Below are 17135 nucleotides of genomic sequence, written 5' to 3' on the forward strand. Positions count from 1 at the left end.
ATTTCCTCAATATTAGTTTTGTGTAACATAAAACTTAATTAAAAATTGTAAGCATTAATCATGGAGAGCTGTTGAATGTTTCTGTCCATTTATTGATAATAATAATTTTACTACTCTCCATTTTCTAATGCAAGACAGTTTTCACAAGTTTGATTCTGCCCACCTGCACACACCAACAGCATCCCTGTGTATCTTACCGAACTGCATGTGTCTGCACACAGTTTGATCTACCAATACATTTTTCTAGTCCTCTGCTCCTCTGAGGTTAATGTAAAGCTTATAGTATCTGTCTCCTATAGGAACATAACAATAAAAACACATCAAATAAAAGCATGTGTGCAAACATTAGTCTGAGATAAAACATGCAAACTAGTAACATGAGTTCACTCTGGGAAAATTCTTCTTCTTCTCCTTCATCTTATTGTTATTATCGTTATTGTTAATATATTTTTTTCCTTAATCTTCATCTACTCCTTCTTATTTTCATCATCTTTATTACTATCATCTTCTTCTTCCTCTTCTTCTTCTTCAACACTAGGGGGCGGTAATGCAGTCTTAACGGTTTCCAGCCACCATTAACAACACGAAGAAGGGTAACGTCATCAGTCCATGGTCCAATCAGTGGAGCGGCCGCCGTAGTAATCCCCGCCCCCCTGAGAAACCGCCATCATGAAATTAAAAACAAGAAAGTGACAGATGAGACGCAGTTCTCTGCTTCGTAACAAGGTAAAACTTTTGTCACGCAGTCCTCTAACGTCAGGGAGCGATCATGTGGTTCTGTGCCGACATTCAGATGGAGTTAGTCGCATCGCCTCATTAAGCTGAAAATGGTTCACACCGTTATTTCTGTGTAATTACCGCGCTGTGAGTGAACGTCACTAACATTATGGTAGCTAACGTCAGTGTTAGCAAGCAGTGACTAGCTGTGTGTTAGCAAACGTTTACCCCTGGTTTGTTTGTTAAACTCCCCTGGGGAAAGAAAAGTTAACAGCGGTTAACTAACCGACAAACAGCGACTGGTGGCGCAGACGGGACTGAGGGGGTTGTGGTGTGTCCCTGAGCCTGATAGCGGGGCTAACTGAACGCGAAGCGGCTAACAATGTTCTGCGTAATGTGAAGTTACAGCGCGCCAATCCGCACGGACGTTTATTGTGAAGGACTGAAGACACTAAACAGCATGGAGGACAGGTGGAGTACGGGAAATAGTGAGCCGACGGTCTCCTAAGAAGCTGACTCAGGTCTGCGACTCGCAGTTCATTTACAGACATAAGTTGTAATTGAATTTAAGAGTAGAGTCTGCTCAGTGTAAGTGCATTGACCGTAGTGAACCGCTGCTATCAGTGTGAACTAACGTTAATTCTATTCAAGCCACCAGACACCGTTGATAGATCTCTTAAGTTTATGGTGAAAAGCTCCCACTTGGAAAAAATCGTATTCACGATACCTAATTTTAAGTCAGAAGTGATTATTAAGAGACAAATTAGGGTTCGGCATACGTCTAATACACCAAACTACATCAAGTAAAGGGCGTATTTGACATCTGTTGATGCAGGTTTCAGGGAAATGCTTGAAGTGGACGTTGAGTTAATTTTGTCAAGCAACGCTGATCAGGTTTTTACATAAATTGACTGATTTCTGAATGGAACTTTTACTTCATGCCCTCACTCAAGATGAACATCCAAGCAGTCCCACGGGTTAAATTAAGACATGCTCTTAAACATCAGTGAAAAACTGCAGCATTGTGCTAAATGTTGCATTGTGTGAGGAGAAATGTGTTCAGTTATTCAACAAATTTAATACAGGAGCCTAAATGTAAAGAGTATGAATTTCTATCAATAATTATGATTTATCTCTGCATGTCAGTGAGATCAGTGTTATGGTTCTTAATTCATAACTGGATACACGGCTCTGTAAACTCTCTTGCTGTAGCATTTGAATTATTTTGTGGATTCGTGATTGTGCATGTGAAACACATTCATTACCAGAGCAGCATGGGGGGATTACAGTGATAAAACCCTCTTTCCCCTGTTAGGATAAACTGATACCTGGAGGGAAAGAAGCTGCACAGATATGAGTGAGGTGGCGGAGGAAGTGATGGACAGCTCTGCTGTGTCTGAGGAAGAAGTGGAGGAACCGCAGGAGACGTCACAGGAAGACCAGTCGAATCCGAACAAAAGCAACTCCAAAATATCTGGTAAATTAAAGGGGATGGTTTACCCCCTCTGTTCAGTCATCCAGTCAGCAACTAAAATCACACCTGACACCGAGGAAATCTGTCTCTGGTGGTGAGACATGTAACATCACTCTGACACATTTAATTAATTACCCCTGTATTTAATTACACATTCAGGATGTTTTACAGTTCAGCCACTCCTCAGTCGTGGTGTAAGAGCAGCAAGTAATGTTGGTTTATTTTTTCCTGTCATGGCAGCTGCAGGTGATATCATTGAAGGCAAGCGGGCAAAGAAGACAGTTGAGAGGCTCGATTTCCAGGCGCCGAAGCAAAAGGAGAAGCTCAAGATTGGAGATGGTAAATATATGACTTTGCCGGACACAGATTTGGTTGTCGGTTTGTTTTTAGCAATGGTTGGATAGATTAGCTAAGAGGCACTGGTTTAATTGTCCCATATTTTCAGGTAGTGGAGATAAATTGGGTGACATTCCGCGCACCGGCTACCAGATCACCAAGATGAAGCCGGCTGACCTGAAACTCCTGCACGCCATCCTGTTCGACAGACCAGGAAAGGTACCAACATTTGGATGATTTTGAAATGAGCCAACATAGAGACAGAGAGTGAAAGTTGAGTCAGTGGGAGGGACCTTTAATGATTGACTTAATATCATTTTCTTATTTATTACATTACTATTTATTGAGATTACTGAGCAAGAGCAGACAGTCTCAGAGACGCCTCTGTTTCTGAAGTCTTTATTTTAACACCTTTCGGGAGTGCTCAGTTTTTAACTGTGCTGTGAACAAAATTACTAAATATAAAACATAGTGAAGTGAAGAATAATTATATTTATGTCAAATTATTGTGTGTTCTTTCATAAGATCGCAACAATAAAGAAGAACCTGCGTCTGTTTAATGGCTTTCCATTTGACGCGGACAGCGAACAGTACACCAAAAAACGAGAAAAACTCCTCAAGTAAGTTTCACTTTGTCTTTTCAGTCATCAGGTCGAGAAAAAAAGTCCACATAGAATGTAGCACAGTGGGGTTTTTTTTATATACAATAAGCACTGTCATTTGTTTTGTGTTTGAATGTAGGAGTTCAAATTTCACCAACACCAAACTGAAGGTCGTCTGTGGTGTTTTGGATCTGGAGAAGAAAGGAACCCACACAGATCTGGTCGACAGGATCCTGACTTTTCTCGTCGCACCGAAGAACAGCGGGAAGGTGAGCAGTGAGCTCGCCTCAGTGGCTCAGATTCATCATGTGATCACCAGTTGTGTTTTATTCTTAACTGAACAGTTTGTAGTTTGATATACTTTTGTCTCTCTGACCCCACAGAAATGTAAACAGTTGAGGTTAAAACAAAAATGTAAGTCTTCATGCCCCGCATTTATGGAACTCTACTTTTGCTCCTAAGAGCTATAAAAGTCTAAAATACTCTAAAGTTTAAGATTCTTTTGAGTTGGTTCAGGGTTGATCGAAGATGACTGCAGTAAAGAAACAGAGCCGAGGACACTCCCTGTGAGTTACTCTACAAAATGATATGTCGAGGCAATTTGTATCATTCAAAATATGCTGTGGCGATGTTCTCTTGGAAAAATAAGAGAATGATTCAAATGCAAATATGTCGCCAAATATAGTCATAGTGGACCATCCATGTTAAATGTATGTGTGGGAAACACTGGTATGAATGAGTCGCCTGATAAATGTGTTTGTTTGGGGTTAAAATAGTGATTTTTAGAAGTTATAAGATAAAAGGGGTTCTAGTGTTGAGCTTGACTGGTTTGTCTAATAATTCAGTGAATTACTAGACTTTGACATTTATTTGAATTAAACACATAAGTCAACCACAAACATTTACTCGGTTCTTTGTTCACTAGGAAAGTTTCAAGATAGAAATTCAGACCTTTGAAGTATCCTCTCGATCAGGAAGCAGCTCATCGTTTAATGAGTAAACTGAAAGTGTTGTTTTTGTCTTTGGCAGCGTTTGCCCGTGAAGAAGAAGAGAAAATCAAAGAAGAAACTGACGGGCGACGACTCGAATGCCAAGACCAAGAAGAAGAGCAAACCCAAACCCAGGAGCTCGTCGTCCAGTCCCAAGAAGTCCAAAACAGGAAGCAAATCCAAAGCCATCGTCATGGACTCCAGCAGCGACGAGGATGATGATGAGGAAGATGAGAAGGCGGGAGCTTCAGCTGAGGCCGAGGGATCAGATACAGAAGACAGACCATCAGAGAAGGAGGAGGACCAGTCGGACAAGTCGGAGGAGTCTGCAGACGAGGAGGAGGAGGATGAAGAGGTGAGGCTGACCAGCAATAAGTCGATTGATATGGAATTAATCAGAAACTACTGTGATGAATTGATTCAGCGTTCATGCAAGTTTTCAAGCTTAAATGCTGAACATTAGTTATTTCATTTTATTTGTGTAGGAAACTGATTATTTTTGTGTTTTGGGCTGTCGGTCGGACAAAACATGTCATCTGAAGGAATCAGCTTGAGCTCAGAAAATGAGAGGAAGATTTTTTCTCGAGCACTTTCTGACATTTTATCAGGACATTTATCAGACGCTTTTGTCCAAAGTGGCTTACAGTAATTCATACATTCATACACTGATGCCGGTGGCTGCCATGTAAGACCAGCACATCAGGAGCAGTTTGGGGTTCAGTGTCTTGCCCAAGGACACTTTGATATGCAGACCACATGAATCGAACCAACGACTTTCCAATGACAAGATGCTGGATCTACTTCTGAGCCTCAGCTGCTTTTAGAGATCAAGCAATTAATGGAGAAAATAATCGGCAGATTTGCTGATAATCAAAACAATTGTTAGTTGCATGTAAAATACAGATTTTACTGTCTAGTTAAAGGGACCCTGTGGAGTTTTATTGCAAAAACAAATGTCATGTTCAGAAAATGTCTGACATTCACATTAACCAGCAGGCAGTCTTCAGGTTTTAACCCACAAACATTTTGTGTCAGTCTCCCAAGTCAAAGTCTGGCAGAGGGAAGTTGGCTTCCAAGAAATCGGCAGCAGTGAAGAGACAGAGGACACCAGCGAAGAAGACGGGTCCTCCTAAAAAGAGATCGAAGAAGGAAGCTTCAGATGAGTCAGAATCTGATGCTGACAGTGATGAGAAGGTACAAATTACATCTGATATGATAAATCATATTTTTTGAAGTCTTAAAAATACTCCTAATGTTGTAGAATTGAATGGAAGCAGCCTCAGAGACGAGCAGTGTGATCTGTGCCTTTGTGTTGAAGTTAAATCTACAATTAGTTCTCGTTTATTTTTCAGTTTTCTCCTGTGTGGCTGTGTAATGTCCAGTTCTGTACACACAAGCTTTATTCTTATTTCCATGCTTATTTTCCCGCAGGTTCTTCCTCTTTATTAATTTATTTAGCTGGTAAAGTTACAGTTTCACATCTTGTTGAGCTGATGTTTGTCTGTTTGTTGCTTTACAGCCCCAAAAAAAGAAATCAGCCAAACCTGCCGCCAAAACCAAGAAGGCTGACAGTAGCAGCAACAGCAACAGCAAAAACAACACAAACACAGGTGAGTTCATGCTGATCAGAACAGATGATTATAGGTACTGAGAATTTTATAGAAACCTAATTGATAACTGTTCAGCTCAGTGATTTTCTCAGAGCTGTTGAATGTTGGAGACTATGCAACAAAACTCAAAGTTCTGACAGATGTTATCATGGAAACCAAGCGAAAAGTGTTGGATGGGAAATATCTAGCAGTATTTTAGTTCCTTAAAGTTGATTATTGTCTCTGTTGACCAAAACTTTGGTTTTTACACACTGAAGTTATCTTAAAGCCTTTTCAGAAAATGCATTACATTCTATTGTTGACTGAAGAAGTTTTTTTAATGTACACTTCTGTCCCAAAACATTGGCTTTTTCACTGCTGTACAGTTCATGTGGAACAAGCTGCATTTAAAACGTGCTTCATCTTTTCGAGTCACTACAAGTTGTGTTTTAATGAAGAGGAACAGCAGCTGTGCTGAATCTCTGAATTAGCTGTAACTGTGTTCCTGTTCAGTTTCAGATGGATGACTCGTGAAGTCTTTTTACTGCAGCATCGTTCACTTCTCCATGTTCTTCTCTGTTTGTACCTGCAGCAGAGGACAGCTCGGACGACGACGAGCCGCTCATCAAGATGGTGAAGAAGGCGCCGACTGACGAGCAGCTGAAGGAGACGGTGAAGAGTCTGCTGAAGGAGGCCAACCTGGAGGAGATGACCATGAAACAGATCTGTCAGAGGGTAACAAGCCTCCTCCGGTTTACACCTGCAGGACTGACACTCACACTCGGAGTGGATTAGATGGAAACCCTGAAATGAATAACGTAGTAAGAACATATTGATAATTTATTCTTGTGTCCTTCTTGTTTTTAGGTGTTTGACACGTACCCAGACCACGACCTGTCCATCAAGAAGGACTACATCAAACAGACCGTCAAGTCTGTGAGTGTACAAACACACATGAGCACCGAGTCAAAGCTGCGTTACCGGCTGCATTAACGCTGCTTTTTCACGGAGGGAATATTGTGTCGTTATTCTGCCTCACTGTCTGTGTGAAGGTTACAGAGGCAGAATGGAGGGACATATTTCTCACCTCTGATCCACCAGCAGAGGTCGTGATAGAGCCACAACCCAGGAAACACTTCTTACATGGTTTACTCTAAGAACTCAGTCTTAGATATTTATACAACATATTAAACACTGATGTCACGTTGTGAGCTCGCAGAATACTCCTCTAAACACTGAGACATACAGCCAGACAGTGTTTGTTGCTGATCGGGGTCTCTGAGGTTTGACTTGATGTCGTTTAACGAGTACTAACGTTGAATCAAACAAAGTGTGAATTCAATCTATCTTCAAAAGAAGAAGCAACTCTTTCAGAAAAACATTTCCTTCTAGAAGAGACATTTGAATCATTATTTTCACCTGTTTTATCTCTAAAAAAGAGACCGAAGTTTTGTATTATCGGAGATTTTATCCATATTACCAATCCTGATGATGACCGTTGGAATTGTTGTGCGTCGTGCTGCTCCTGTTATCAATATGAATTTGTTTGTCAGTGCTGGTTTCTGATTGTTTTGTTTGTTACTTCATGCTTCTCTAAATGTTTCCTCACAGCTCATCACATGAAGATCTGAAGAAGAATGAAGCTGCAGAATGTCACAGGAGGGAAACTTCAGTAGAAATGATTGAAAAGCTCCTTTTTCATTAGTTTCATATCAGTTTGTTTTCATACAAAACAGTTTTATACATTATTATGTTTTTTATGAATGTGTGACCCGTGTATAGATTTCAGATCAGTGTTAAACATCAGCTGTTCTTTAATGTTCTCTGGCAAAGTTAAGATTAATGAGAGAAAAGACATTTCTGTTCGTTTGTATGATGTTTGTCAGTCGACTTTTAGTCGTCGTGTTTAAGAAGCAAAAAAAAAGTGGGGAATTTCCTCATTAACGCCAAAACTGATCTTTGCTTGTGACTCGCATCAAATTCAGACCCATGTTGTAATTAGATGAAGCCGTTTCTGATTAACACACTTTGACTAGTTTCTTTTTGGTTTTCTGTTTGTTTTGCTGTCAGATGTTAATGTACATTCATTGTGCTGAGTAATTTACTTACTTATTAAAATTGTACCTTTTTGAACAAAAATGTCTTTGTGCATATTTACTCGGCTTATTTGGAACAAGAAAGCTGAGATCCTCAACACCCGATCAGTGTCCTTAAATATTATATTAATGTTTAATATGTGTGAGCTGTCTGACGGTGCGAGAGCCTGGAAGGACTCAACATGTGTCTGCAGTTGTTGAAGCTGCAGCTGCCTCCGTTTGAAGAGCTGATGAACTGCTCTTCTGAGACCAGACTGTGTGAGGAAACAACTTATTTGACTTTTACCATTTCACCTCTGAAATCACTTTATTTGTTGTCTTTGTGATCTTTTTATATTAAAACATTTTCAATTGAGGTCTCAACTGAAAATCTGTCTGAAATTCAAAGTCTTCAAATCTTCCAAATCTGAACTGTGAAGTTTAAACTACAGCACTACTTGCACTTGAATATTCGTATTTGATGCTTCAGAACTTGTTGATCTGACTCTTGACTGCTGTAAATATACAGATGTTAGGATAAAAATGATGATGATTTATTGTCTTTTTCTTCCTGGATTTCACGTCTCAGTCCCACATGGATGTTGTACTCAGCCGAGCAGGAAAGTCAGCAGACAGTATTCAGGACTGAAGGAAACAACTGGACCTGAAGTTTGTTGGGTAAGAAATCAGACTGATATTCTTTTAAGAACGAAAAGAGAAGAACTGGACTTCAGACAAACGAATGGCAGTAAGAGAAGTAATCTACACAGCAATCGCAAAAACGTGATCCATTACACTGAGTCACTGCCGAGTTTAACTGTGCATGCAAGATTACAGTTTATCTCACAGACACACACACACACACACACACCCTCTGAAAACTGACGACCACAAGCTGTGTTGCCAGATTGGGTGATATTAGGTCACATTCTGCAGGATAAAATGGGATTGAGCGGCTTTTCTAAATACATATGGTATGTGATTGAAAAGCCACTCTGCTTTGTTTTGAAGAAGAAATTCAAACTCAGAATTTTAATATTTTCAATATGAATGAGTTAATAACTGTTTCATCAGTGAATAAACAAGCTGTTCTCACAGGAAAATAAGGTCCCAGAACACCGTCTGAAGCTAGAGATGTGGCAGGGTCCGCCACATATAAACAGTGTCGTCCTTTGAGCTCAGTTTGTTTATTCAGTAATGAACACAGAGACAGTTTGATTATTTAGTTTGTTTTGGCAGAAAAAAAAACATGCAGCATATCTTTTTATTTAAGGAAAACCGAGCAGGCAAATATGAAAATAAAAAAAAGTACCCAACATGTGTAACACACACAGAATAAACACTGTAAAGACACACACACACACAGAATAAACACTGTAAAGACACACACACACACAGAATAAACACTGTAAAGACACACACACACACACACACGTCTGCTCAGAGCGTAGCATCAAATAAAAGAGAAGGGAAATGATGATGGATCATCAGCTACATGAAGAGCGTCCATTAACAGACGAGGATCTTATTGAATTGTCCACTTCACTACGTCTTGGAGGGGCGGCTGGTAGAGCAGGTCGGCTAGTCTGAAGGTTGCTAGTTCAACACCCCCCGGCTGAACTGAGCTGCATGTATCTTGATCAAGATACTGGACCCCAGATTGCTCCTGATGTGCAGTTGGCACCTTGCATGGTGATACTGCCATCAGTGAGCGCCCTGTGAGTTCCCTGCCCAGAGACAGCTGGGATCAGCTCCAGCAACGTTTCACTGACAACAGTCATTTGATTACTTTACTTTGCATCAGAGTTGAATGAGCACATTTTCAATTTGACATTTTTATTGTTTTGGCTGACACAAAGTAGACAATCATATAATACATGTAAAATTTGCTTTAACCTACACATTTGATACATTTAAGACTTTTATTGAAGTGATATTTGAACACAATATCTTAACCTTTACTCAAGTATTACTTTAGGGTTGTTGTTAGCAACACTGCACTTCTTTTGTTATTTAATTTTGTCATATTTAACAACACTGATGAACCACAGCACTGTTGCTGCTGTGTATGAATTCATATCTGTTGTTTATCATAGAAAATATTTGTGTGTCATCAGTTTTGGGGGATTTTGAGCAACTATCGGACTGGAAACCCTCAAAACATCAACCTGACCTGGCAACAAAGAGTGAAAGTGAAAGAAAAAACGTTGTTGACCAACTTCAGGCACCTGTTGCTCGTGTGTCAGTGTTGCAGGTTCGAGTCCAGCTGAAGGGTAAGTTAACTGACTGCACTTCAAGAGACTAATAGAACATTATTTTAACATAACAAGTAGAATAAAAACAGATCTGAGTTCAGATCAGTGATCCAGTTTAGATCCTGAGAGACTCGACACAGACACAAAGATCTGACGTTACAAGAAATAAGTTGTAGGTGGTTTCTGCAGTGTACAGGTTTATTTCATTTCCTTCTTGATATTTATTTAAAGCTTTATAAATAATATTCAGGTGGTAACATCGATTGATTTCTTTGCACTTATTTTGCATAATTTCCTTTTTTCAACATGTTTTGTTGATGAATGTATTTTCCCTCCAACTTTTTTCACAAAGCTTTGTGTTGACAATTGCTTAATGTTGCACGTGACACATAGATGACAGTTGTTCTTGTTATAGTAACATGTTTCCATATATTTTCAGGTTACTGTATTGAAGTGTGACACCACAGACAGGCATGTCCAGAGATCCCATCTCCTATCAACCCCTGCAGATATCTGAGGATGGCATTCAGGTGTGCACTGCCATCTGGTGGTCATATTTAAGAAGTACATGGGAGGAGTATCATTATTTTGTCTATACAGATGTAATGTATGTGGTATATGAGGGTGGAAACATTTTATATTTTTATTATTTCAGAGTCTCTTAAAAACAAACTTCATGAATTCTACAGAAAAACATTATCAGATCACATGATGTCTGAATCCTTCATGCTTTTTCTAGAGTGCAGTGAAGCTCGATGTATTCTGAAGTGTTATTGATCTCTATCTCATAGATTTACTGAAGGCTTGAAGATGAGTGGATCAGAATCTTCAACAGTCGGCTTTAAGCCTGTGAAGGCTGACGGCTCCAGAGACGATCCACCAGTCACTGAAACTAATCCTCCATGTGCACAAACAAGGTGAGAGATGTTGATTAAAGTAGAATCATCCAATAGGGAGGAGACTGGAGTCTAAAAGCTTAGATTTCTTTTTTTCTTAAGTTTAAAGACCGTTTATATAACAGTTTGTGGCACACAGCCTGCGCACTGTTAACAAACCAGACGACAGTTATATTTGCCAGGTATGTAAATGGAAATATTAATGGAATATTCTTTTTTGTAATAAGCCCTGTCACTGACCTTTATGTAGACACGCTGAAGACCAGAAGATGAGTGAAAGTGGATCTGAGAGAGGTTCAGCATCTTCAACGATCAGCTTCAAGTCTGCGAAGAGTGAGCAGTCCAGAGAATTTCCTCCATTATTCAGCAGTGACACCAAACATTCACAAACAAGGTGAGAGTTTTACCTTCTGACTGAATGTAACTGATCGCTGTTTGACTCATTTACTCACTGCCTGCTTATATTAATCATTTGTGATACCAGCATCAGGCCTGTTGATGATAATTACTAAAATACATGCACTACTCCACATTCTGACTAGTTGCCTTCATGAATCATCTGTATTATTTACATGCAATCATTAAAATTCATTTTACCAGTTATATTGAGTACATTGTTCTAAGTTGAAATGAATACTAGTCTACTGAAAGCTGTGAACTGTTTCAACTACATCAAGTGGAATAATTTCAGTTTGCTGAGATTGTTATTTGGTATATTTAGGGGCAAAAGACCACCTTTCAAAGAAAACACATCAGTGTCATCAGCATATAGGCTGATGTGACGACAAGTATCAGGAAGTCCTAGATTTCAACACTGACTGCATTATATTTGCTATTGTCTGTAAGAGAAACAATATTCATATGTATTTCATGTAGATGATGGTCAGCAGATGTACAAAAAGCAATTAAAGAACAGGTTGTTTTTAGAGATGGACAATCTGACGGTTGGTGATTGGAATCAATCTTAAAGTAGAACAGAATCTACTATTCAGGCCCATCATGGTTTCTCTCATAACGTCCTTTTGATTTTTTTTTTTCCAATCTTCAAATAATCTTGTTGACAAGATGATCCGTGCTATGTGAACAAGCCAACAAGCCTCCTTGATCTGCTGACTGGATGGATGACTTCACAGGATTCCTCTGCAGATGACGTCCTGAAAACAATGAAATGTTGTGTTTTAATAGTGCAAAAGTAGAAATTCATTGGGTTTTTAAGTCTGGGCTACATTTAAAATATTACAAACTCGCTCCTTGCCACAGTGGGTTAATATATATATATATATATATATATATATATATATATATATATATATATATATATATATATATATATATATATATATATATATAAGATCAAATGCAATATAATGATAAAGTATAAAGTACATGAAGAACAATATATTAGAATATCTGAAAAACATCATACAAGTACATTTTGAATCAAATCAATGATCTCATAAATCTAGATCCCAAAATAACATGAATTAAAATGATTAAAAAGTTTCCTGGATCCAGTAGTTAGAATAATGAAATCACCAAAAACGTATTTTTTGATGCTGCTTGTACTAAAATATGGACTAAGATATGGATATGAACTTTTTCAGTGACCAGAATACATCAAGCATGCAGCAGAACCAGGACACCTTGAAGGTAGGCAGCGATTTAAAACTCCACTTACCTTCATAATTGATTATTTTTTGTCCCTACACCTGAGGGAATATGATGCTGATATTTTAAACATTTTCATGATTTTTGTCAGACGTTTGAAACTAAAGCCATGGCTTTAGTAAGGAAAGCTCTGAGATCCCATACGAAGGTCCTTTCTGCAAAACACAAAGAGATGTCTGAGGAAGACGAGCAGGAGGACGTACTCGATGATCAACCGATGGAGACTGATGAAGAAACTAAAGAAGCAGCTCTGAAGATTGCCCTCCATATCTTGAGGTCCATGAATGAGGATGAACATGCTCACACTCTTGAGCGAAGTAAGAGAAGACTGCATGTTACTTTATGAGTTTGTGTTTGTTAGGAGAGGTCACAAAGTCAGAACACTGATATTCAATGATGTTACACATAAAGTTTCTTACCAATGTGACTATTTCTGAGGTGTCATTAAAGAATAAATAATTGATTGTTTAGGGGAGATTTTAACATTAGAATTAGGGATGCAGATATGGAGTATTTTCAACCGCATACCATAGCTGATAATTACCAACAACTGATTGCAACCAGTAACTAATATTAGCACATTAGCATGCAAGAAGCTCAAGTTAGCTAATTTGCAACTCAAACAGATGAATGTTGAGGCAAGTACAAAAACACAGGGTTCTCCCCAGACAATGGAACACACAAATCACTTCTGGGGAAAACCCTGAAAACATGTCAAAGAGTGAAAGTCCACTCTGGCAAGGTGATGAACATTTCAACCTCATCAGAACTAATAGGAAGGATAACAAGTAAGATAAGCACATGACAAATATTCTTGTTGTTGATGTTACACGTTTCTGTCCTGTCAGGTCATTATGGAGAAATTTTCATGTACCAGAGGAAACTAAGATCTTTCCTGAAGAGTAAGAATGAATTCATATTGGAAGTAACTACACACCAGTGGCCTGTGCCTCTTAAAAAGATTTATACAAATCTCTACCTTACTGAGGGGGACAGTGGAGAGGTCAACAAAGAACATGAAGTGAGACAAATTGAGACAGCGTTCAATAGACACAAGTCTTCAGAAACTCAGATCAAGTGTGAGGACATCCTCAAGCCCTTACCCAACCAACAAGACAAACCAATCAGAACGGTGCTCACCAAGGGGATAGCAGGCATCGGCAAAACTGTGTCGGTACAGAAGTTCATGCTGGACTGGTCAGAGGAGAAGACCAATCAAGACATCCAGCTCCTGTTTTCACTTCCTTTTAGAGAGCTGAATTTGATCAAACATGAAAGAAGAAGTTTGATGGAGCTCCTGTCCGACTTCTCTCCAGGCCTGGAAGAATCTCGAATCACGGAACTGAAGACGTGCAAAGTCCTGTTTGTACTGGACGGTCTCGATGAGTGCAGACTCCCTCTGGATTTCAAGGGAAATAAGAAATGCTGTGATGCAACACAGTCGGTCTCAGTGGACGAGCTGCTGACAAACCTCATTGCAGGTAACTTGTTACCAGAAGCAAATCTGTGGATAACAACCCGACATGCTGCAGCCAGCTGCATCCCTCCACAGTATGTGGATCGGACGACCGAGATACGAGGCTTCAACAACCTGCAGAAGGAGGAGTACTTCAACAAGAAAATTGAGGATGAAACCTTAGCCAGAAGAGTAATCGCAAACATAAAGTCTGCAAGAAGTCTCTACATCATGTGCCATGTACCAGTGTTTTGCTGGATTTCCTCCATCGTCCTGGGAGAAATGTGTGCCAAAGCAGCAGGAGGAAAAATGCCAAAGACTTTGACTCAGATGTACATCTACTTTCTGTCACATCAGACCACTCAGAAGCAAGTCAAGTACTGTGAAGATCAACAATCGGACTCCCAGGAGTATGACGAGGTGATCATGTCACTTGGGAAGTTGGCCTTCCAGCAGCTGGAGAAAGGCAACCTGATCTTCTACGAGGAAGATCTTAGAGACTGTGGTATTGATGTCAAAGATGCGTCTGTCTACTCAGGAGTGTGCACTCAAGTCTTTAGGGAAGAGTGCTGTATGCAGCATAAAGTCTACTGCTTTGTGCATCTGTCTGTCCAAGAGTTTCTTGCAGCTTTGTACGTCCATGTGATGTACACGGTCAAAGGTGTCAACCTGTTGATGGAGGAACCTAAACAGATGACCCAAAGCAAACCTGTATTTGACTTGCACAAAGCTGCAGTGGACAAAGCCTTACAAAGTAAAAATGGCCACCTCGATCTCTTCCTGCGTTTCCTCCTCGGACTGTCTCTGGAGTCCAGTCAGGATCTGCTCAGAGGCCTGAAGATTCAGGTAGAAACCAGCAACACACAACATCCCTGGGAAACCATCAAGTACATCAAGAAGGAAGTAAATCAGTCTCATCCTCCAGAGAAGTTCATCAATCTCTTTCACTGTCTGAACGAGTTGAACGACCACTCTCTGGTGGAGGAGATCCATGGTCACTTGGACTCAGACCGAGACTTGGTGATGGACGACCGCTCTGCAGCTAAGTGGGCAGCTCTGGTCTTTGTTTTGCTGACCTCACCGGAGAAACCAGACGAGATCGACCTCAAGAAATACTCCAGAACAAAGACGGGCCTTTTCAGGCTCCTGCCAGCCATCAGAGCATCCACTTCAGCAAAGCAAGTGTCTCACATCATTTTACAATTATTCATTTTTAAGAATTGTCACTTGAACCTGTCTACCACAGATTTTTAATGACAAGTTAACTTTGTCTTTCTGTTTTTCAGTTTGGATGATTGTAATCTCACTGCAGACTGCTGTGAGGAGCTGGCCTCCATTCTCAGCTCCAGTGCTAATGAGCTGACTCACTTAAACTTAAGTGACAACAACTTACAAGACTCAGGAATCGAGCATCTCTGCCTCGGACTCCAAAGCCCAAACTGCAGACTGAAGAGATTGAGGTGAGTCGATGCTGAAGGATAATGTGACTTTACACGACATCCGTACACAGCCCCACGTCTAAGGCCCAGCCCTTGGATCTTCCCACCATGTTTCACTGTGGGTTTGAAACTCTGTGGTTGAAGACGAAGCACCACGTTCTACTGAACATTATTACATTTATTATTATTATTATTATGCTGTTTGTCCTTTCAGGCTGAACCGATGTGGACTCACCCAGAAAGGCTGTGAGAAACTGGCTTCAGTCCTGAGCTGTCCCACTTCACATCTGAGAGAGCTGTACTTGAGTGACAACGACGTTGAGGACTCAGGAGTGCAGCTGCTCTCCACTGGACTGGGAAATGTGTGCTGTAAACTGGAAGCTCTGAGGTATCACTCACAGAAGACTATTAATCCTTGTTTAGGATTTTTGAAGTGTATCAACCATCAGTTATGGATTAATTCTGTCACTCTGTCACAGGTTGTCCTTCTGTAACATCACAGAGAAAGGTTGTGTCTTTTTGGCCTCGGCAGTGAAGTCCAACCCATCACACCTGAGCGAGCTGGACCTGAGCTACAATCACCTCGGAGAGTCAGGAGTGAAGCTCATCTCTGAAGCTCTGGAGGAAGGACGGTGTGAACTGACTACACTCAGGTAAAGAACACAGTCTAATGTTAGTTTTGTTCTGAGTTTTTACTGCTGGGATATTATCCAGACTGATGTGTTTCTATCTGCCCCACAGAGTCGACCACAATGCAGAACACTGGTTTAAACCAGGACTGAGACGATGTAAGTTGTGAATTTTTGTGCAAAAGTCTGTCAGTAATGAGTAGAAACCTTTCTGTTAATGTTTCAAATCTAAAAAATGAACTTTCTGATTGTGGTTGTAGACATTTTCAAGCAGTGAACTGCACAGGAAGATGTCAAGGTTAAGAACAGCAAAACACAAAGTGCAGTTTCTTTTTATAAAACCAAGATTTTTATATATTTGATACCTCATTTAGCATTCGTTCATCTTTTCAAACACTTCTTTAACTCTTTGATTCGAGCCTTACGACCATCAAGGCGTTCAGCAATCCTTTAGTCTCTGAGATCTCCAACTAAAAAGTGTTTTTTATCAGCTGCAGACCGGTTCTGTTTTGTGACTGGAAAACCTGAACCAACATCCCCTGATGTTAGCTCACCATGGAGCTAACATGCACATAAAGAATACATTTATTCCAACCTGAAAGAAACAGATGAAATGTTATTAGGAGTGAATATTTTTCTATTCATGTCACCATAGTCATAATATTTGTATTATTATAATATTTTTCTGTTTACATGGGGCTGCATATCACCATAGTCATCAGCTTGTTAGCTTGATAAGCTGTGCAGCTCGTGGTCTGAACTGGGAGCTTGGAGGGGAAGGACCAGTGTTCACACTGCTAGCACAGATGGACGAGGCTAGCAGGTTAGCCAGCTAACTTAAGTGGATATCTCTCCAAAGCAATATCAAAACTGTTACTTCTTCACATTATAATGATAATTTTAGTTCATCTTTGAATATTTTCATATAAAATTCTTACATACTGCACCTTTAAAGGTTTACACCAGCCCCCTCATCTTATTTTAACCCACCAGCTGTATAGGAGCAGGTA

At 40.0% G+C, this 17135-nt stretch overlaps 2 protein-coding genes and 1 long non-coding RNA gene across 5 annotated transcripts in view; 2 read left to right on the plus strand and 1 right to left on the minus strand.

Moving 5' to 3' along the window:
* Nucleotides 1-573: 573 nt before the first annotated feature.
* dek (DEK proto-oncogene) lies at nucleotides 574-7846 on the plus strand. Of its 2 annotated transcripts, none has more exons than XM_037074338.1 (12): nucleotides 574-726; nucleotides 2033-2194; nucleotides 2432-2530; nucleotides 2637-2746; nucleotides 3053-3147; nucleotides 3269-3398; nucleotides 4159-4473; nucleotides 5154-5312; nucleotides 5638-5728; nucleotides 6300-6442; nucleotides 6575-6643; nucleotides 7319-7846. In XM_037074338.1, exons 2-12 carry the CDS (start codon nucleotides 2071-2073, stop codon nucleotides 7328-7330), a joined length of 1347 nt encoding a protein of 448 aa, XP_036930233.1. In that variant the 5' UTR covers nucleotides 574-726; nucleotides 2033-2070; the 3' UTR covers nucleotides 7331-7846. The 2 variants fall into 2 exon arrangements, with proteins under 2 accessions (XP_036930233.1, XP_036930234.1); XM_037074339.1 differs by lacking the exon at nucleotides 574-726 and adding an exon at nucleotides 780-1238.
* Nucleotides 7847-10005: 2159 nt separating this feature from the next.
* LOC119005419 (NACHT, LRR and PYD domains-containing protein 3-like) overlaps nucleotides 10006-17135 on the plus strand; it is a 33370-nt gene continuing 26240 nt past the window's right edge. For both annotated transcript variants that reach the window (XM_037073009.1, XM_037073008.1), the window contains exons 1-11: nucleotides 10006-10055; nucleotides 10477-10567; nucleotides 10829-10954; nucleotides 11184-11327; nucleotides 12538-12583; nucleotides 12693-12918; nucleotides 13450-15235; nucleotides 15344-15517; nucleotides 15711-15884; nucleotides 15976-16149; nucleotides 16238-16284. In XM_037073009.1, coding sequence (XP_036928904.1) covers nucleotides 10557-10567; nucleotides 10829-10954; nucleotides 11184-11327; nucleotides 12538-12583; nucleotides 12693-12918; nucleotides 13450-15235; nucleotides 15344-15517; nucleotides 15711-15884; nucleotides 15976-16149; nucleotides 16238-16284 — 2908 coding nt within the window. In that variant the 5' untranslated portion in view covers nucleotides 10006-10055; nucleotides 10477-10556. The remainder of the gene's footprint in view (nucleotides 10056-10476; nucleotides 10568-10828; nucleotides 10955-11183; nucleotides 11328-12537; nucleotides 12584-12692; nucleotides 12919-13449; nucleotides 15236-15343; nucleotides 15518-15710; nucleotides 15885-15975; nucleotides 16150-16237; nucleotides 16285-17135) is intronic.
* On the minus strand, nucleotides 10301-12745 carry LOC119005420. Its single transcript, XR_005070505.1, has 3 exons — nucleotides 12612-12745; nucleotides 11174-12087; nucleotides 10301-10935 (listed from the first exon to the last, which is right to left on the minus strand). It is a non-coding gene; the product is annotated as an uncharacterized LOC119005420 (long non-coding RNA).

The sequence above is a fragment of the Acanthopagrus latus genome, chromosome 17 (genome assembly GCF_904848185.1).
Source record: "Acanthopagrus latus isolate v.2019 chromosome 17, fAcaLat1.1, whole genome shotgun sequence".
In the NCBI taxonomy this organism is placed as follows: domain Eukaryota; kingdom Metazoa; phylum Chordata; class Actinopteri; order Spariformes; family Sparidae; genus Acanthopagrus; species Acanthopagrus latus.